Source organism: Pinus tabuliformis, chromosome 3_1 (genome assembly GCF_031772625.1).
Source record: "Pinus tabuliformis cultivar Carrire ecotype Pingquan chromosome 3_1, CPIR1, whole genome shotgun sequence".
NCBI classification, from domain to species: domain Eukaryota; kingdom Viridiplantae; phylum Streptophyta; class Pinopsida; order Pinales; family Pinaceae; genus Pinus; species Pinus tabuliformis.
This window is the reverse complement of record NC_142301.1, coordinates 266,848,764-266,870,469: the sequence shown is the minus strand read 5'-3', so window position 1 is coordinate 266,870,469 and position 21,706 is coordinate 266,848,764. Positions and strand designations below refer to the sequence as shown.

At 39.6% G+C, this 21,706-nt stretch overlaps 1 protein-coding gene across 4 annotated transcripts in view; it reads right to left on the bottom strand.

Annotated features, from left to right (window-relative positions):
* Positions 1-21,395, bottom strand: part of LOC149186820 (altered inheritance of mitochondria protein) — a 106,588-nt gene extending 85,193 nt beyond the window's left edge. For all 4 annotated transcript variants that reach the window (XM_089411147.1, XM_089411148.1, XM_089411149.1 and 1 more), the window contains exon 1: positions 21,059-21,395. In XM_089411147.1, the coding sequence (XP_089267273.1) occupies positions 21,059-21,221 (163 nt within the window). In that variant the 5' untranslated portion in view covers positions 21,222-21,395. The remainder of the gene's footprint in view (positions 1-21,058) is intronic.
* Positions 21,396-21,706: the final 311 nt, after the last annotated feature.

The following is a 21,706-nucleotide window of genomic DNA, read 5'->3' as shown; positions in this document are numbered from 1 at the left end:
AATCCATATTCTGATTCACTATACTTTTGGAAATATACCCTTTGGAAGTTAGGGTTTGTGACTAGTAATGAAATTAGTGTCAAACAAGTCATCTTGGATTTCGCTACAATTTTTTTTAAGGCTTCATATAGCAGATTTTGAGATAGTTAAGGAGAAATATCAAGGTGGTCAAAATTTCATGCTCTAGTTCACTATAATTTCGAAGCTACGCCGTACAAAATTAGGATTTGTGACTAGTCCTAAAATCATCTTTTAAATTAGCCATCTTGGTAGGTTCGCTATAACTTTTTTCCTAAAGAAGTTACTGTTAATTCTTTTATACCAAATCTAATTTATTTCACTTCAACAATTTATTAAAAACACAGAAAATATTTCTCAAATATTTCTAAAATCGTTGATAAAATAAACAAACTGGTATATTAACTAAGAAAATAATATGCAACAACAATAAAATGGGAAATCAATCACTACAACAACAAATTTGTGCCCAATAAAATTTTCCTTCATATTAAATTTCTCAAGAAAATTTGAGCCTATACCCACAAAGAATACAAAGAAAAATACAACTATTGGGAACTTACAACTTGGCCCCACTGGAAAAAAATCAGCCTCAGGAAATCGGCCCTTGGAAATCGCCACTATTGAAGAAACTTGACCTCTAGAAAACTTAGCCTCTCTCACCAGCAATTCAACCCCTCTCTTTTTCCTCGAACGGCCCACTGCGCACTTGAGAAATTCAGCCTTTGGATATTTGGCCCTCCCCTTCAACGGACACAACCTCTCTCTCTCTCCTCGCTCTTGAGAAAATCGCTTCCTCAACATAATGTTCCTTCGCCTCTCCCTGAGGCTTATTTTATAATTTCATTAAGATAAAATCCCTAACCCTAATCTCATAAGTGATCAATGGCTAGGATTAAATTCTAAGCCTCAACTAAGATCAACAATTGAGATTATGTCTAAGTCACTTAAATAATTTAATTATTTATCCTTAGAACTTTGGCCTAATAGTCCACAATAATTAATTAAATTAATTATTGTATTTTTCCTAAGTTAATCTTAGGAAAGAAATCATAAAATCACTTACTCCACCAAGCAAGCACCTAAAGAAGTAATCATATACTTTCTACATGCTAAGACACCAAGCCAATGTAGAAGACCTTCTAAGGCTACAAAATCAATAGCTACAAACTATGAAATTTTCAAGGTTCTAACAAGACATTGAAGCACCTCAAGTAGAAATTCCATAATCATATTTGAAAAATTGGACACGTGGCATGTTGTACAAGTCCACTCTTGGGAAGGTGCCAAAAAAAATCAAGAAGTTTTGGGAATGTTACCATAACTTTCACTTGTTAAATCAAATTTTGATTAGACCTATGGAATTGCAAAGAAGACATCAAAATACTATAGGCCAAAATTTCAAACTCATAAGGGCTCAAATTTCAAAGATATATCAGGACAAAGGTCAGATATCCAGATAGTCTACAAATTAGGTTTTGAAAGGTACATAACTTACAAGTGGAATATTTTTTTTATTAAAAGTTATATTTCTAGGTGATTGAAAATTTGTGATAAAGAGGAGCATTATTATTTTCTCATATGGCAAAGGTTTCTACAAGAAATACTACTAATACTCCTTGTAAAAACTCAAACATGACATCCGAAGAAACTGAAGACTTAAAGTACAAGCTAACCAAATTATAAAACCAAGTTGATCAATGAATGGTAATATGATGAAATAAGTGGATTTATCATGTTCACAAGAGTGCCTAAAAAAGGAAACAGAGGATCAAATGAAAAAGAAGATGGATGAAAATAAAGAAATACAAAAAACCATGAAATTCATGGAAACCATTCTCTTAGAGAGGCTTCCAAAAAGCGATATGGAGACCCAAGAAAATCGTGAAAAGGAGAATAATTGTCAGAATTTAGGCTTATGTGATCCATATTATGAATGTTGAGAGATCTTTCGGTAAAAATCACATAGGAGACTTTTAGTCGACGCGTTTCGAACCATCAAGTGTGGTTCATCGTCAGGACAAGATGAAGAACCAAATCATGGCATCAAATAAATAGACGAAGAGAAATGTTTACTAGTTGTTAGAGTATAACAGTTAGTTTTGACCAAAGAATAGATATCTATTAAAAATTATTATTATTATTATATATATATAAAGTAATTAACCGTTAGCAAATTAAATTAATTCTTTTTAGTGAAAAGTACAGTCTTATAGAAATAACTCAAAAGGTCAAAAAATAAATGAAATAAAATGGTCAAACCTAAATAATCTAATAATAGCCCATGGGGCTTTGGATTGACGGTGAATGGGTGCACTGTTAAGTCACTCCTTGTGATAGGTCACGGATTCAAATCCCCCGTGGGTGCTTACCTACCAAAAAAAAAATAATCAAACAATAAAATAACAAAAATAATAACAAAATGGATAAATAATGTAAACAAAAATAAAAATAGCATAACATACAATAAATAAATAAAAATAATTAAAAATAAAAGGAATCTTTGAAATTCCAACTAGAATATTGAAAAAAGAGGGAAAAAAAGGGGAGAAGAATAATAGTAAATAAATAAATAGAGAAAAGAAGAGAAAATAAAAATCAAATAACAATAATAAAGTAAAAATATGAATTCTAAAAACTTAAGACAAGGTAGGGATCCAACACCTGCTAATATTCCAACCATCATCTCTATTCAGATTGCTAGGTCTCCTTTCAATTTCCAAGGCCTCCCTAAACTTACAGTGATAAAAATGATCAACCCTTGAAATGACCCTAACCTCTTCATCAATGCAGATGTGATGTTTTGTCTTTTCAGTATGTTCCACCAAAGTTGAGGAGCGGGACCTCCTATGTTTGATGTTGGTTGAGTGTTCCTAAATTCTCTGATTTATTGAGCGGCCAGTTTCACCAATGTATGGAGTCCCACAGGAGCATGGGATGACATAAACACCTTTCCCATCTTTAGGGTCCACAGGGTCCTTCACAGATCTAAGGGAGCTTCGAATAGTGTTTAGGGGCCTAAATGTCGAAGGAACCTTATGCTTCTTCAAGATCCTAGCAATCTTGTTAATGGTCCCTTGGATAAATGGAAGATGAACCCCTGAAAACCGATCTTTCAGGGCTTTCTTAATCTTGGGACCTTTTTCAGCCTTAAGGAAAGCTCTAAGACATTGGTGCCTATTATACCCATTCTTAATAAAAACATTTAAGGAGATGGATTTTCTCATCTTTTAGGTGGTTTTCATCAGAAACTCGTAACGCTCGAGTGGCTAAGGTGTTAAAAACACCTAGCTTTTGAGCAGGATAATGATGCGAATTAGCATGAAGATATTGCTCAATGTGAGTTTTCTTCCGAAAATCATGGTGGGAGAAAGAACCCTCATCTCTTTTTGAAATAAGAACGTCGCGGAAAGGCAGATTACCATTGATTTCACATTCCATAGTGAATTTAATGGAACTAGATTCATTGTTAAGATGTTGGAAAGAGTTCCAACTTTACCCAGCCATGAGACCAAATGACGCAAGTCTCATCCACAAACCTTTTCCACAGCTTAGGCTAGAATACAGCTGAGGTCAATGCCTTAGATTCAAAGTTTTCCATGAACATATTAGCCACTATGGGGGAAAGGGAAGAACCCATAGAAACGCCACAAGTTTGCTCATAAAATTCCCCTTCAAAACTGAAAAAGTAGACGTAAGACAGATTTCAACCAAATAAGTTGTATCTAGATCCATAATGCGTTTGATGACTTCAATGGCCTCGTTAATGGGGATATTAGTGTACAAGGAGACCACATCGAAACTTACTAGATGATCACCAAGATCTAGCCTTATACCCTTTAGTTCATTGATAAAAGAAGACGAATCTTTGACAAAGGATTCAGTCCGGCCAACAAGAGGTTTCAACTTATTAGCTAAAAAATTGGCTAGAAGATAGGTCGGCCCACCTATGGTGTTGACAATGGGTCACAAGGGAGCCCCTTCCTTATGGGTCTTTGGAAGACCATAAATCCTAGGAGTGAAAGGGCTACTCTCAATAAGCTAATGGCTGAAGGAGCCTAACATTGCTACTAGATTTTATGGCTAGAGCAACTGCATTGGAAATCTTTTTTAAAGGATTTATTTTAAGCTTTTTGCAGCTCTCGCTATTACAAAGGTGATCTAACATTTTACTCCGATAGTCTTCCTTATCCAAGATAACAACAACTCTCCCTTTGTCAGCTTTAAGAACAACGATGTCCTTGTTATTGTTCAAAGCTTTGAGAGCCTCAAATTCAAGTTTGCTAAGGTTGTTCTCAGGGGGCTTTGCCTTTCTAAGGATTATCGCACAGTCTTGTCTTATGATATCCTTAGTATTGTCTAGTAAGTCCCTAATCCCAAATTCAATGTCACAGATAATCTCCTCAATAGGGATTTTTCTAGGGGCAAGGGCAAAATTTAAACCTTTCTCTAAAGACTATAAACATTAGGATCAAAAGAAAAACTAGAAAGATTTACAACTCTATTATTAAAAGAAGATTTATTAATATTGCTATTAGAAGAGAGATTATTAATATTAGAAACGAGATTATTATTATTATTATTAATATTATTATTATCGACATTAATATTGTTATTGCTTTTAATATAGTTATTATTGTAGTTATTGAAATGAATAACATTTATGTTGTTATCGTAACCATGGTCCAAGAAATTATTAGACTTAAAAGGGGAGGAAAGGGACGAGGAGCTCAAACATGTGGAACAACAGGGGCCTGACAAGAATCTGTCGACTGAAGAAATGCCAAGGCGCTTATTAATGGGGGAAGAATGGGATGATAGGGATGGAGGAAATCGGTTAATGAGAGCGGGTGGAGGGCAACTGGGGATAGAACAAATCGAGGGTCGAAGTTCAAGATCAACGTTCGAAGCCATGCATTGATCGAAGGGATTAGTGGAGGGTTGATAATCGAAACATGTTTGATTGCAAGAAACCAAGGTCGAAAGGGCATATATATCTGGGGAGCATGATTTAATGACTTCGGAAGAGAGTGGACCAATCAAAGTTGATTCGCTGGAGGGAGGCGAGCACGGAGGATTGGAAGCGGTGTTCAAAGCTTAATCCTGATCAAAGGGATCAGAAAAGGACTCAATCACATAGGGGGTATTTTATCACAACTAGAGAGCACAAATATTGAATCCCAAAATCATGATTTTTCAACAATTCAGGATTCAAGTCACTTGGTGTAGATCAAAGTATTGCTCCATCTAGAATATCCATGTTGTAGGATCGTTAGGGATTCAATGTGAAACCACGGAACTATTTCATTCTAAAGAATAATATGAGGAAAATTGATGTAACAATCCTACAACATGGATATTCTAGATGGAGCAATAGTTTGATCTACACCAAGTGACAACCTTACGAAAGGTAAATATTGCATCCACATATTTAGAACAAGATCAATTTGTATCAATGGCTTTGTAAAAGGAAGAAGGATTCTACTGTATCTTGGTCCATTTTTACAGAGGAATTGATAGGACATTAAGGGCATATTAAGAGCAATATATTCTTTAGTCAATCGGTAAATCTTTGACAAAAGGGTCCAATTACAGGACACATTCAACAATTCCAAAAGTTAAATCTTAGGGTAAAGAGAATTCAGATGATAATTTGTTAGACCTCCTTATGGGAACTTTAAAGGAAACCATCTAGCATGAGATGTGTCTCTTTGAACCTAAATCCATAAAGCATGCTTTTAATCTAGAAAGGAAAGTTAAATGTAAAAATATAGCTATGAGAAGAGTGATCACTAATAACTTATAGAGAATATCATGCTCCCTCTACTAACCTCACTCAACCAACAAGGTAGACACCTTAGCAAATGGATGAACGACGAGCAAAGGGACTATGTTTCAATTATGATAACAAGTACAGTCAAGGACATAAATGCAGTGAGAAGAAATTATTTTGCATATATTATGAAGAGGAAGAAGGTCAAGAGTTGGAACCATCACAAGATCTAGAGCCAGAAGAGATTACTCCAACAATATCGTGTCATGCATTGGCCGACATCAGTACTCCATAAACTCTCAAGATAGAAGGATATATCAAAAAGAAAAAGGTAACCATGTTGATTGATTCGAGTGGTACCCATAACTTCATCAATTACAATTTGGGAAAACTTCTCAATTGCTTTGTATTTCCAGCACCAAAATTTCAAGTAATGATTGCAGATATAAGTGTTCAAAGAAGTGTTATAGTATTAAGATGACTATAGGGGAGTATTTATTAGAGAGTCACGTGATTGCAATCCTGTAGGTTTTAACCCCGTATAGAAATTACCTGCATACGAATTCTAAAACACAGAAAATAAACAATGCGAGAGCATAACACATAAAACACATATACATAGAGATTTTCCCCTGGATCCCAAAACCGGGACTACCAGATTGATTTTTTATTATGTTCCTTTCAATGTTATAATACATATTTATACATGTCGAAGCATCCAACACCATGGACCGAAAACCATCACGTCCAAAACCATGGACTGAAAACCATCGCGTCCAAACACATGCAAAAATCATGCACAAAACCATAGGTGGGTCCGCCCAACCTAACATAGGTTGCACCCCTCAAACCCCCTATGACCCCCCCTGCTACGCAATTGGCACAACGAACGGGGGGCTCCGCCCCCCCTCTAACCCCCCGGTTAACTACGTGGGCTAGTCGTGGAAAGAATATAACACAACCCAACATTCTCCCACTTGTTGTTTTCTTTCCACAGGGGGCCACAAGAGAGCTTAGTCATTTATCCAGCCCTACAACGCCCCTTGTTTCTCTACACCAAGAGAACTTCTCAAAGCTCACAGATTTTGTCAATGCCTCTGCAATATTCTTCAAAGTGTCCACCTTTACCAGCAACACTTTTTTGTCTTCTATCATATCCCTCACAAAATGATACTACACATCAATGTGCTTTGTCTTTGAATGATTTGCAAGGTTCTTTGCCAAGAAAATTGCACTTTGGCTGTCACAGTCTATCCTTATAGCTCCCTGTACTAACCCCATACTTGAACACAATCTCTGCAACCAAACTGCTTCCTTGCTTGCATGAGTGGTTGCCATGTATTCTGCCTCTGTAGTTGATAGTTCCACTACAGATTGTTTCTTACTCATCCAACTGACTACACCTCCAAATAGGTTAAACACATACCCACTTGTAGATCTTCTCTGATCCAGATCTCTAGCCTAGTCTGCATCAACAAAGCCACGAATATACAACACTCTGTCCAATCATGATCTTCCTTGGTAGCACAAACCATAATCACTAGTGCCACCAAATACCTGAAAACCCGCATCACTATTGTCCAATGCTCCTTTCTTGGTTTTGACATAAACCTGCTCAATACTCCCACTACATGTGCAATGGTTGGTCTAGTTCAAACCATTGCATACATCAGGCTACCGACTACACTTGCATATGGAACACGGGACATGTCCACTTCCTCTTCTTGTGTCTTGGGACACTGTTCAGCAAATAACTTTACACCTATAGGAATAGGAAACTTCACCGGTTTACTATCTTGCATATTAAATCCCTGCAATATTGTCTCGACATACTTCCTCTGGTTTAACCAGAGCTTCCTCTTTGCCCGATCTCTTTTAATTTCCATGCCCAAAATATAATTTGCAGCACCAAGATCTTTCATGTCGAATTTGGAGGACAATTGGGTTTTCAAATCCTGAATAATTTCTTTGTCATTTCCAACCAGCAACATATCATCCACATACAAGACCAAATAAATAACAAAGTCACCAATTAATTTAAAATACACACAGTGATCTGCTTTGCTTCTGATGAAGCCAAGTCCCCGTATAAATGTATCAAATTTTTGATACCACATCCTTGGTGTGACTATTTTAACCCATACAGAGACTTCTATAACTTGCATACCAATTCTCTTACCCTTCACCGCAAAGCCTTCAAGTTGCTTCATGTAGATTTCCTCTTCTAGATCCCCATGAAGAAATGTTGTCTTCACATCCATCGTTCTACTTCAAAATCAAAAGCAGCGGCAACACATAAAAGTAATTAAATATAAGTTACCTTGGCAAGAGAAAAAATATCACCAAAATCAATTACCGGCACCTGGGAATAACCTTTTGCTACCAACTGAGCTTTGTATTTCTCCACTTTTCCTTCTGCATTTGTCTTCTTCTGGAACACCCATTTGCTGCCAATGGGTTTCCTTCCAACCGGCAACAACACCAGATCCCAGGCCTCATTTTTGTGCAAAGATGCCATTTCATCAACCATGGCCTCTTTCCAGAGTTTTCCATCCTCTGAATCTACTGCTTCCTTCACAGTTCTGGGATCATCATCAGTAATAGATAAAGCAAAATTTGAACAAAAGGCAGATGGACTATACCTTTCTGGCTGCCTTCTTTCTCGAACTGATCTTCTCACACCCAGAGTTTGTGGCTCTTCATCTTCTAATTTCTCCTCTGCTGTAGAGTCTAATTCTTCTTCCTTTAGCTCAAACTCTATCTTCTCAGGTTCCTTTGGTTGGACTTCGTGTTTAATAACATCTTTCACCTCTCTGAACACCACATCTCGACTGTACACAACCTTCCTTGTTACTGGGTTCCAAAGCTTATAACCCTTTAAACCATCCTTATACCCAATAAAGATGCACTTTTCAGATTTACTATCCAACTTGGTTCGTTTCTCCTTTGGAACATGTACATATGCATCACATCCAAATACCCTCAGATGTGAAAGAGAGGGTTTCTTACCAGTCCATACCTCTTGTGGAGTTTTATCCTCCAACGCTGATGAAGGTGATCTGCTGACGACCAGGTAACATGCTGTGTCCACCGCCTCTGCCCAGAATTCATGTCTTAACCCGCCACCACTGAGCATGCTTCTTGCCCTTTCCATCAACGTCTTGTTCATTCTTTCTGCAACTCCATTTTGCTGAGGTGTATATGGAGTAGTCTTTTGCTGTGCTATACCACACTTCTTACAAAATTCTTCAAATCCCTTACTGCAAATCTCTCCACCGTTATCTGTCCTCAACACCTTTATCTTCTTCTCTGTCTGGTTTTCCACCAGAGGCTTGAATTCTTTAAACCTGTCAAAGAGTTCAGATTTCTTCTTAAGGAAATATATCCATGTATTCCTTGAGAAGTCATCTATAAATGATACATAGTACATAGACTTACCCAGTGATGGAACCTTCACAGGTCCAAACACATCACTATGCACAAGCTCTAATATATGTTTCGCCCTCTTACCACCAGAGGGGAAACTCACCCGATTCTGCTTCCCATATACACAATTTTCACATAAATCAAAATCCAGAGAGCTATTACTCATACCTTCTACCATACCTTTGCCATGAAGTATTCGAAGGCCCTTCTCTCCAATATGTCCAAGCCTTTGATGCCACAACATGGTCTTCTCTCCAGAGACCACTAGATTTTCTGTTCCACTTTCAGGAACCACAAAATTGCTGCACCCATCAACAATAGTGCTACCTTGCAGCTTGTACAGAGTTCCAATCCAAACTCCCCGCATCAATACCGGTGCTCCCTGAACCATCTTGCAGGTATTCTTCTCGAACACTGTTTTTACACCTACATCATCCAGCTTGCTTATAGAAATCACATTTGTGACTAATGCAGGAATATGCAGAACACCCAGAAGTGTTCTAACTCTTCCACCTTGCAACTTCAACTTTACTTTTCCGCGACCAACGATTCTAGCTTTCCTGTCATCCCCCAAGAAGACATCACCACCATCATATTTCTCATACTCACAGAACCACTCTCTATGGGGAGTGAAATGAAAGGATGCACCTGAGTCAATCAACCATGCCTCATGATCAACATGTGTACTTGAAAAAGCCAAGTACACATCCCCACCTTCATCTGAGATGGTTTTCACCTCTGCAGAAGGAGCATCATCAGATCCCTTTCCTTTAGCAGGAGCATTAGATTTACAGTCCCTTTTGTAGTGCCCTTCCTTTCCGCATTTCCAGCACACCACCTTTACAGGTTTTCCTGGAGATTTAGATCTCCCACTCGATGACTTATTTTTGTTTCTGTTCTGGGACCATCCTCGTACAAACAAAGAATCACCATTTTGGCTCTCCATATTTTTCTGTCTCATCTCCTCCGTCAACAAAGATGAGACTATTTCATCAAACTGCAAGGCAGTTGTATTGCTACCTATTGCAATAACCAGAGTATCCCACGAATCTGGTAGAGAACACAACAAACTGATGCACTTATCTTCATCTGAAATTTTAATATCAACAGATAATAACTGACTTACCATAGTATTAAATGCGTTCAGATGCTTTGTCACCGAGTCTCCATCTTTCATCCTCAGGTTATACAGCTTTTTCCGCAGGAACAGTTTATTCACCAGAGACTTAGATTGGTACAAAGTCCCTAACTTGTTCCACAAAGCCTTCGCCATAGCTTCCCTTGATACATTCACCAATACTAAATCTGAGACACACAATCGTATTGTGCTCTTTGCCTTCCGATCTAACTTCTTCCATTCTTCATCGGACACTCCCGTTGGTTTAGTACCCGGATCTACCGCAATCCACTGATCTTTATCCACCAACAGATCCTCCATCTTGAGTTTCCACAACTCAAAACTCTGACCATTAAATTTCACGATCTCTATCTTTCCACTGCTCGCCATCTTTTTTCACCACCAAAATCAATCTCGCAAATCTCCCACTGAACAGGGTCTACCACAGGCCGAGCAAAACCCCTCAGCAACAAAGGCGTCCCCTTGAAGCCAAAATAGCTCTGATACCAAATGTAGGTTTTAACCCCGTACAGAAATTACCTACATACGAATTCTAAAACACAGAAAATAAACAATGCGAGAGCATAACACATAAAACACATATACACAGAGATTTCCCCTGCATCCCAAAACCGGGACAACCAGATTGATTTTTCATTATGTTCCTTTCAATGTTAGAATACATATTTATACATGCCGAAGCATCCAATACCATGGACCGAAAACCATCGCGTCCAAAAACATGTGCGAAAATCATGCACAAAACCATAGGTGGGTCCGCCCAACCTAACATAGGTTCCAAAACCAAAATTTTCCAGGGCACTACCCCGAACCCCATAGAGTGGGGTTACCTGCACCCCTCAAACCCCCTGTGACCCCCCCCCACACTACGCAATCGACACAACAAAAGGGGGGGATCCGCCCCCCCTCTAACCCCCCGGTTAACTACGTGGGCTAGTCATGGAAAGAATATAACACAATCCAACAAATCCAAATGGGTGGTGTTGATGTTAAATTAGGGGTCCAATGGTTAGAATCATTGGAAGTAGTGGCCCTTAATTTTCAAGACATTTTCATGAGATTTTGCTTAGAAGGCAAGGAAACTGATCTAAGAGGCATCCAAGGGAAACCCTCTAAAGTGATAAGCTTTAATAGTGCATGACAAAATTATTCAAACAGAGACAACATGGTGCAATTGCACAATTGTGCTCATTAGATGTTTGAACATCTATATCCTTTGCTCCAACGGATCTCCAAAAAGGTTATTAACAATCACTCCAAGGTATTTAGAGAGATGTCTAAGGTTCTTCCACCTACTCAACATCATGGCCATGCTATTCATTTGCAAACTTGAAGTGATCTCCAAAAAAGTTATTAACAATCACTCCAAGGTATTTAGAGAGATTTCTAAGGTTCTTCCACCTACTCAACATCATGGCCACGCTATTCATTTGCAAACTTGAAGTGTACCACATCACATTAGGACTTACAGGTATCCATATGCAAAAGGATTGAGATTGAGCATCTAATTCAAGAAATGTTAGAGGTTGACATCATTCAACCTAGTCAAAGTGTTTTCTCTTCACCAATGGTGATGGTTACAAAAAAACATGGCTCATAGCATACATGTCCAAATTATACACAGCTCAACAAAATGGCCATAAACAATAAGCTTCCTATTCCTATCATTGAAGAATTATTAGATGAATTGCGTGCAACGATTTTCTTTATTGAGTTGGATCTCATTTTGAGATATCATCAAATTTGAATGAGAGCACATGAATGCCATTATGAGTTTTTGGTTATGTCATTTGGACTTACTAATGCACCATCAAAAATTTCAAAGCTATTTTTAAACCCTTCCAACCTTTGTGTTGGTGATTTTTGATGACATACTAATCTATAACAAGTCTTGAGAAGACCATGTACAACATGTTGACAAAGTCTTGGTTTAGTGATAGATCCTTTGACATATTCCATAACCTCATTTTCAATGAGATTCAGATATGTCCATTTCTTCCCTGCAAGATAGTTTGAAGCCCCAACCAATTTGTTGCTTTCCTTGCAAAAAGACATTTTGACAGATTCAAATGTTGACATAAATATACTTACTTGATAGGATGCTCCTTCTCCTTGTTGCTTCCTTGATGTTGATGATGATATAGATGGTAGAAAACTTCTCCTTGATGAAGGTAGTTTTCTTCAAGATTGATCCTTGATCCCACAAAGAATGAGATCTCTTTGGATCCTTTGATGAAGATCAATGATGACTTCTTGGTGATGTCTTCAATGGTAAGGACCTTGATTCGTAGATCTCTTCAACTTGGCCTTCTTTTCTTAATGATGATCCCAAGACTTCTTTGTAGACTCCTTCTTCGATCTAGGGTTATAATGCTTCCTTTGTAGATGTTGTCTTAAAGATGATCTTTGCTTTGATTCCTTTCTTGAGATTTGATCCTTGAGTGTGCCTTGATAAGATGCCCTTCCTTGACTCTGTCACCTTAGCTCTAATTCCATGTTGAGAAATCTAGGGCAACAATATTAGGTGATTTCTCTTCTATTAGTAACTGCTTGTGAGAGCTTTATACTTTCTTAGATTAAGATATTCTTTTACTTAGATTATTAGTGTTCTTTTCATCAAACAACTACAAATGCACAAACCATAAAGAGACAAGAGACAAGAGATGCTTATGCTATCAGCCAGGGCCAAAATCTCTCCTTCTTGAGAGGAAAACCCGAACAAATTCTTCTTCTTATAGAGATTCTGTTAAAATTGGCAACTAAGGCCAAACTCCAAGTGGGTCATCTTATTAATGGAAGCTGATATTTTTCTTGGATCCCTCTCATCGAGAGGTGTAGGATTGATCTAAAGATCATCCGATTCCGATAAGTATTCATGGAGATATGAATTTATTTGTGTTATGGGACAATTCGTCAAGGTCAGCCAGCAACCAAATAAACCCCACTTGTGCTCAACGTTTTAGTATAAATAGAGGTGGCCTTCAAGTCATTTCAACACACTTGGGATCTCTTCCTCTCTACTTGTCTTTGGGTTTTAGTAGGAGGAGAGATCCTAAGTGATAACGCTGCCCTAATCTAGAGGGCAGAAGCCGGAACTGTCAGGAACTGCTGGGAATTGCCAGAACAGCCGGAAAAGCTGACGCAAAGGGCAAAAGCCAGAACTGCCGGAACTGTCGGGAACTACGAGAACTGTCGGCACTGCCAGGCACTGTCGGGAAATGCCGAAACTACTGGGAACTACTTGAACTACTGGAACTGTCGACACTGCCGAGAACTGCTGCAACTGTCGGGAACTGTCGGAACAGTCGAAACTACTAGAACTACAGGGAACAGTCAGAACTACCGGGAACAGTCAGAACTGCCGAGAACAGCCAGAACTGTCGGGAACTGTCGAAACTATCAGGAACAGCCGGAACTGCCAGAAACTGTCGGAGCATCTGTCTCCAAAGGAGAGCAGCGTGCAAGGGACAACTAACTAACATTGGCACGGTTGTATGGTAATTAGCAGCATATACACCAAGCATGCAATGTCACAGCTAGCATGCAAGGGACAGCTAGCATGCAACAGCAAGCATGCTAAGGACAACAAGCATGCTAGGGACAAGCAAGCAAGGGACAACAAGCAAGCAAGGTGCAGCCCGAGCATAGGTCAGTACAGTAACATGGTGTAGCAATGGCACATAATGCAGTACTGTGATGGGTACAGTCATGATTAATGAAGCGTGATGAGATGCAGCATAGTGATGATGGGTGCAGCATGGTGCAGTGCGGTGAGGTGCAGCATGATGACGAAATGCAGCACAATGATAGGTGAAGGAGTCACCTTGGAGAATCAGTTGAAGCAGCATGTCTTCAACTGATCTCATGTATCATCTTCTTAGAGATGATCTATGCTCTTATCTAGATAAGTCAAAGTGTTGATTTCTGTTGTAAACATACTCTCTCTCTCTCTCTCTTTGCTGAACTATTGAAGAACATATAAAAAGAATTGATCAAGGGTTTCCCCACATTGGAGTTTGTCCCTGGCTAGCGCCACATCTTGTGTCCTCTTGTCTTGGCTTGTCTTCTACGATTTATGTTTATGTTCTATCTGCAGTTTACTTTAATGTTGATGTGATTGCTAATCTGGAAAATATATTGAGCTAACTATGAAAATTAAAATAAATTGCTCTAAGCATAGAACATACCTAAAATTAACATGGTATCAACGTTGAGGTGAAGACAAAGCCCAAGCAAGAATGAAAGAGCAAATCACCGAAGACAATTGAGAAAGGATCAATGGATTCCTCATCCCTCTTCTAATTCACCAAGGGGGAAGTCGAAGCAGAGAATATTATCAGAATGGTGCAGCGGAAGTTTCTAATGGTCTACCTGAAGATCACTTCTATGGGAAGTCTGGATCTAAGGGTGGAATGAAAGGCAGATGCCTTGGTTGAAATAAGTTTGGCCATTATGCGAAGGAGTGTCCGACTGGCAGGGACACATCACTTGATGATGATAACAATCATTCCAGGGACATCTTCAATGATCAGAGGAATGACAGGTAATGCAGGTCATCAAGGACACGACCGACTCTTCAGAGAAAGCAAGGAACCCCTGGTATGAAGAATCAAATGTTGTTTCTGATAAGATAAAGAAGTGTTATCTTGTATTGGCCCTCTCCTTCAGATTCTTTGGGAATCTGGCTTATTGATTGTAGTGCTTCAAGGCACTCCATCGAATAGAAGGGTGCTCTCTCTCTAATTTGGTAGAGATGGAAACATTCGTGGGATTATACTTGGAGCCGATGCCACCTATTCCGGAAAGGGTGTTACCCCTCAATTGAATGAGGGTAACTCGATTCATCTACAGAATCTCTTTTATGTACCTGATCGCAAGAAGAACCTGGTGTCCATTTCGGCAATGGAAGTCAAAGGTTTCAAGGTGGCATTCATCGATGGAAAGGTACGTGTTTGAAAATAGAATTTTCAAAGGTGCTTTTACTCATGGGTTCAGGATTGGCAATTTGTACAAAGTTGCACAATGGTCCATTGGGGACCATGTCAATTGACACATCTCATCTATAGCACCAAAGGTCTATTATGAGGCCCTACCCGATGTGAGTTAGATGGTAACAGGGATGCCTGAATTCTAGAAGAGCATGAAGGTACATGTCTGAGATGTAACGAAGGAAAATCTTACAAGGGGACCATTCCACTCATGTAGCAGGTCCACAGGTTTGGAACAACCCGAGGGGTTTGAGATTCATGAGGTGGAAGAAAGCCCTTTATGGCTTGAAGCAAAACACCCCGGGCTTAGTATGAGAGGATTGATAGCTGTCAGATGAAGCTGAGATTCACTAAGAGTGACGCTGATCCAAACCATTGTTTGAAGGTTGTGGATAATAGACCTCTCATACCAGCACCTTCGAGAACGACCTATCTCTGATAGGTGTAGACCCTCTCACTTGCAGAAGTAAGAGGGAGTTGGATTCCGAATGTGGAATGGTAAACTGCAAGCCCGTGACTACCTCAAGGATCTTAACTTTCAGAAGTTATATGGTGATGATGCTGGACCAAATTTGGGAAATTCCTCTAAGTTTCACAAACTCATTTGCATTGAATTTCTTAGTGAATTTCCATCCGGATATATGTTTTGCAGTTAGCATGGTGAGCTCATATTTGGTTGAGCCTCACTGGATTGGTGCCAAGAATCTTTTGAGATATCTTCGAGGCACAATCTCTCATGGATTGAGATACACTGTCGGAAATATGAAACTGCATGATTATTCGAACGCTGACTGGGCAAGCAGTGTGGAGGATCACTAGAGCACTTCTAAGTGCTGGTTCTCTTTGGATTCTGCTTCGATATAATGGATGAGCAGGAAGCAGAAGTTGGTTGCTATAACCACCACCGAGACCGAATACATAGCTACGAGTATGATCTCGTGTGAAGCTGGTTGCGGAAGCTCTTCAGTGAGCTGTTTGTACACATGATGAATACCACTATATTCTCTGTGACAACCGAGGGGATTCGATTGTTGAGGAATTGCGTACTCGATGATTGCTCCAGCAAATAGACATCAAATACTGCCTTATCTGGGATATGGTAAGTCGATGAGCGAGGAGGCTCCATCGTATTGAGACTGATGTACAGGTCATAGACATTTTGTCAAAGCCTCAGGAAAGGTCAAATCTGTATCTTTCTCGATCGACTTGGAGTCGTTAAGGGACCTTCTTATAAGGGTCTTGCATGTTGCATGCATTGAGCTCTAGGAGCTTTAGGGGGCTTGGGGTACTTACTGGAGCAACATACGACCACATGGCAACTCACCCTCCCCTGGTGGTGCGCTATGAAACAGGATGATTAGTTCTCCTGTGGGCCGGGATGATTAGTTCTCCCATGGCAACTGTGGAACAGGATGATTAGTTCTCTTGTGGGCCGGGATGATTAGTTCTTCTGTGGCAACTATGAAACAGGATGATTAGTTCTCCTGTGGGTCGGGATTAGTTCTTTCGTGGCAACTGTGGAATAGGATGATTAGTTCTCTTGTGGGTCGGGATGATTAGTTCTCCCGTGGCAATTGTGGAACAGGATGATTAGTTCTCCTACAGGCCGGGATGATTAGTTCTCCCGTGGCAACTATGAAACAGGATGATTAGTTCTCCTGTGGGTCGGGATGATTAGTTCTCCTGTGGCGACTGTGGGACATGATGATTCGTTCTCCTGTGGATAGGATGATTAATTCTCCTGTCGAGGCATCCTACCCATGCAGTCTAGGACTCATGGGAAGTACCTCGCATCTAATCAATGAGCAGGGAAATGGGGTTAGGGACCATAGTAGTACTATCGATGGACGCATCAATGTATCTACCATACTCCCTATGCGAGGATGACCTCCATTGATCTGGGATCAGTATGAGTGGTTTGAGACACTCTCTTGTGATGTTGATCTGGGATCAATAAAACTGACTTCGGATCAGTAAGAGTGATGTGACACACTCTTCAGATGAAACTGACTTCGGGTCAGTAGAGAATGGTATGAGACATTCTCGATCAATTCTTCTTCTTCATGGTTCAGCAGAGCAGTGCAGGGCACTAATGGCAGAGATAGTACAGTCGAACATATGGATCAGCGGATGGAATTCTCCCTAGTTGAGAGGGAGTGTTAAAATTGGCAACTAGGGGATTGATCTAAAGATCATCCGATTCCGATAAGTATTCATGGAGATATGAATTTATTTGTGTTATGGGACAATTCGTCAAGGTCGGACAGCAACCAAATAAACCCCACTTGTGCTCAACGTTTTAGTATAAATAGAGGTGGCCTTCAAGTCATTTCAACACATTTGGGATCTCTTCCTCTCTACTTGTCTTTGGGTTTTAGTAGGAGGAGAGATCCTAAGCGATAACGCTGCCCTAATCCAAAGGGCAAAAGCCAGAACTGCTAGGAACTGTCGGGAACTACCGGAACAGCGGGGAAAGCTAACGCAGAGGGCAAAAGTTGGAACTGCTGGGAACTGTCGGGAACTGTCGAAAACTGCCGAGAACTGTTGGAACTGCCAGAACTACCGGGAACTACAGGAACTGCCGGGAACAGCCGGGAACAGCCGGAACTGCCGGGAACTATCAGAGCATCTGTCTCTGAAGGAGAGCAGCATGCAAGGGACAACTAACTAACATTGGGACAGTTGTATGGTACTTAGCAGCATATACACCAAGCATGCAATGTCACAACTAGCATGCAAGGGACAGCTAGCATGCAACAACAAGCATGCTAAGGACAACAAGCAAGCAAGGTGCAGCCCAAGCATAGGTCAGTACGGCAACATGGTGTAGCAATGGCACATAATGCAGTACTGTAATGGATACAATCATGATTAATGAAACGTGATGAGATGCAGCATAGTGATGATGGGTGCAGCATGGTGCAGCGCGGTGAGGTGCAACATGATGACGAAATGCAGCACAACGATAGGTGAAGGAGTCACCTTGGAGAATCAGTTGAAGCAGCATGTCTTCAACTGATCTCATGTGTCATATTCTTAGAGATTATCTATGCTCTTATCTAGATAAGTCAAAGTGTTGATTTCTGTTGTAAACGTACTCTCTCTCTCTGCTGAACTATTGAAGAACATATAAGAAGAATTGATCAAGGGTTTCCCCACATTAGGGTTTGTCCCTGGCTAGCGCCACATCTTGTGTCCTCTTGTCTTGGCTTGTCTTCTGCGATTTATGTTTATGTTCTATCTGCAGTTTACTTTAATGCTGATGTGACTGCTAATCTGGAAAAGATATTGAGCTAATTGTGAAAATTGAAATAAATTGCTCTAAGCATAAAACATACCTAAAATTAACAGATTCCAATTGACGAATACCAAGACCAAGACCCTAGACCTTTTTGCCACTACAAGACCAAGCCACAAGACCTCTTAGTTTAACTCCTTTCTTCAATGGTCAAACTATTTGCTTCTCCTTCCTTCTCTGCTATCTTTCAGATCTCGGCTTCTTAGATTAGACCTGCTACCTTCAGTAGCCTTAGTTGCAGCATGTGTAATGTATGATGTACCTTGTTATCACTTTCCTTACATACTTCGGCTTGATGAATCTTCCCTTGATTCAACTTCCCAAGTGACCCTACTAGCCTCGGCCCTTCTAGAACTCTTCTTGGCTTCTTCTACAACTAATTCTACCTTTCTTCCTTGCACGAGTGACAGGAGACAGCCCCAAAACAGATTCGAATATCTTCCCTTCTTCTTCGCTGGTGAGGAGGCTTCCTTCTTGAGCTTCTCACTAATTATAGTGTTGCTCTCCTTGGCTCTTCGCACTACTTCTAACCGCAAACCACTACCGAAAATACTTTTTCTGAAATTATGTGTCTAAATGAAATCCGAACGGCCTGCTTTATAGTTGTTGGAGCCTGTAATAAGCCGACATGACTTGGAGATGAGCCGACGTGTCCTCTAGAGAGATATTATTATTCCTTTTGCAACCGACTTGAAGGGAGATACTTGTGCTTGTCTTGGAGGGCTATTTATACTTATCTAATGACTCATACAAGATGTAACATGCCCAAGAAGGGTCCTTCATACATGACATAGACTCAAATTGACTTGTATGACTAGATGACAAATCCTAAAGGCTCACAATGGGAGCCCATCACTATAAAAAAAAAAAAATCCTTGCTTATAAAACCCATGAGACAAGCATTACAATAACAATTTCTTCTTCTTCTTCTCATCAATTACATAAAATCACAATTACACGTGTCATTATGAAGGCCGAACCTAGTTACACTTTTCGACAACAAGCAAGCCATTTCTGGTGCCAGACCTCCTTATGCCTATTGTAGTGCTTCTTGCTAAATATTCAGAAAATGAACAGGGACCAAACAACTAATGAAAAATTCAGATGCAAATATTCACAATTGAAAAATCATATTCTACAATTCATATAACTTAATATGGCTCCCGAACCAGTCAAATAGCAACCATAATGGCAGGCTTGGAAATAATATATCACTTACAACCAACTCTGAAACCTTTTCTTCTGTCTATACCACACTACCTGTGGCTAAATTGACAGTACACAACCTAATTCACATTTACCATACGTTAGAAACCATAATGACAGGCTTGTAAACAGTATACTACTTTTGCCCAGAAGAACAAACTCTGAAACCTTTTCTTCTGTCTATACCACACTATCTGCGGCTAAATTGACAGAAGACAACCTAACTCGTGTTCACTAAACCTTAGAAACCATAATGGCAGGCTTGTAAACAGTATATCACTTTTTCCCAGAACAACAAACTCTAAAACTTTTCTTATGCCTATACCACACTACCTGTGGCTAAATTGACAGCAGGTAACTTGACTCGGGTTCACTGTACCTTAGAAACCATAATGGTACGCTTGTAAACAGTATATCACTTTTTCACAGAACAACAAACTCTGAAACCTTTTCTTCTGTCTACACTACACTACCTGTGCCGAAATTGACAGCAGAAAACCTAACTCGCGTTCACCATACCTAGCCTTATCCAGGATCCCTCGATGCATTAAAATTTTATTTCAACTTGAAATACAATTAGTTCACTGGTGAGGTTGATGACGTATTAAGCCATCCACCAGGGTTCCATTCCCATTGCCTCCAACACCATCTGAATGGCGCGTGGAAAAGGCCTTAAGCTAGGTGCAATTCCCGGGCAGATTTGGCTGAATAGAAACCGCTGAGACCTGGCACCTAAGCCGACGGAAGCCCATGTTATGCAGTGTAGCCCCAATCTTTGAGCATGTTCATAGAAGCAAACTTTTAACGAAAGCATCTAGAATCTTTGATTAGGTGCATGTCTACGGGGAGCTATATATCAACTTTTTTCTTGAAATGCTGACCAGTCAATATGTTTTTGCTATAAATTTTCACTGTTCAAATAAAATTTGTTAAAAAGCTCCGGAGAACCTAAAAATTATTTAATAGTGCATCATCTTAAAACATCTTGTAAGCAAACCTGCAAACAATTTCGATTCCATTTGTCAACAGATGAACTAATACAATTTTTGGGTATAACAGATTTGTCGGATATTATAATAGCAATGTTTGAACTCCATTGAAATTGAACAGAATTGAACTCAGATCTATTTTAAAGAATAAAGACGGAAAAAGGTGGAAGGAGAAGGATGAAACCCTGAGACTGTGCGTTTAATACGGTTTCGTCAGTGTACCTTGTTGCAAAGCTCTGCTGAATCCAATACACAGAGGATTCCGCTGGTTGCCCTTCAATTGAGAGGAATAATACAAGCAGCCCTTGCAGGACCTTCCCTTGGATCCTCCTGCTCCATTTTCTGTCTCTCCTTTACTGATTTCCGACTCTTTCTCCTCAGCCATGTTTTCGATTCCTGGAGCTACAGCATATATCGATTCGATGCCACCAAATCCTTCAATGTTTCTGAAAATAAGCGTTTAAGGGGTCACTAGATGCAAGACGTCCACTCGAAAGCACTTCTCATCCGAATACCATCAAAATGCCTGCCAAGGAGCGGTGTTTTCCATTCTCAAATTCTGGGTATCCTATACGGTTCGTTGGTATATATTATTTAGTCGGTGTACGGTCATACGATTATACATACGCTCTATTTGTTTATTTCTCATTTTTGTTTTTCGGATTTTAATCGTTATTTCATATAATTGTTTTTTTTTTTTGGTATTAAAGCAATTGATTTTGTCTTTTTAGCTTTTAATTATGAATATTATATTATCTCTAAATTTTGGCAAACAAAGTTGATTTTTCCTTTTTTTCCTTCTATTTCCCTTAAGGTTATTTAAGATCGTTGAAATAAAAAAGAATACTTTATTCAAAATCGTTGAAAGAG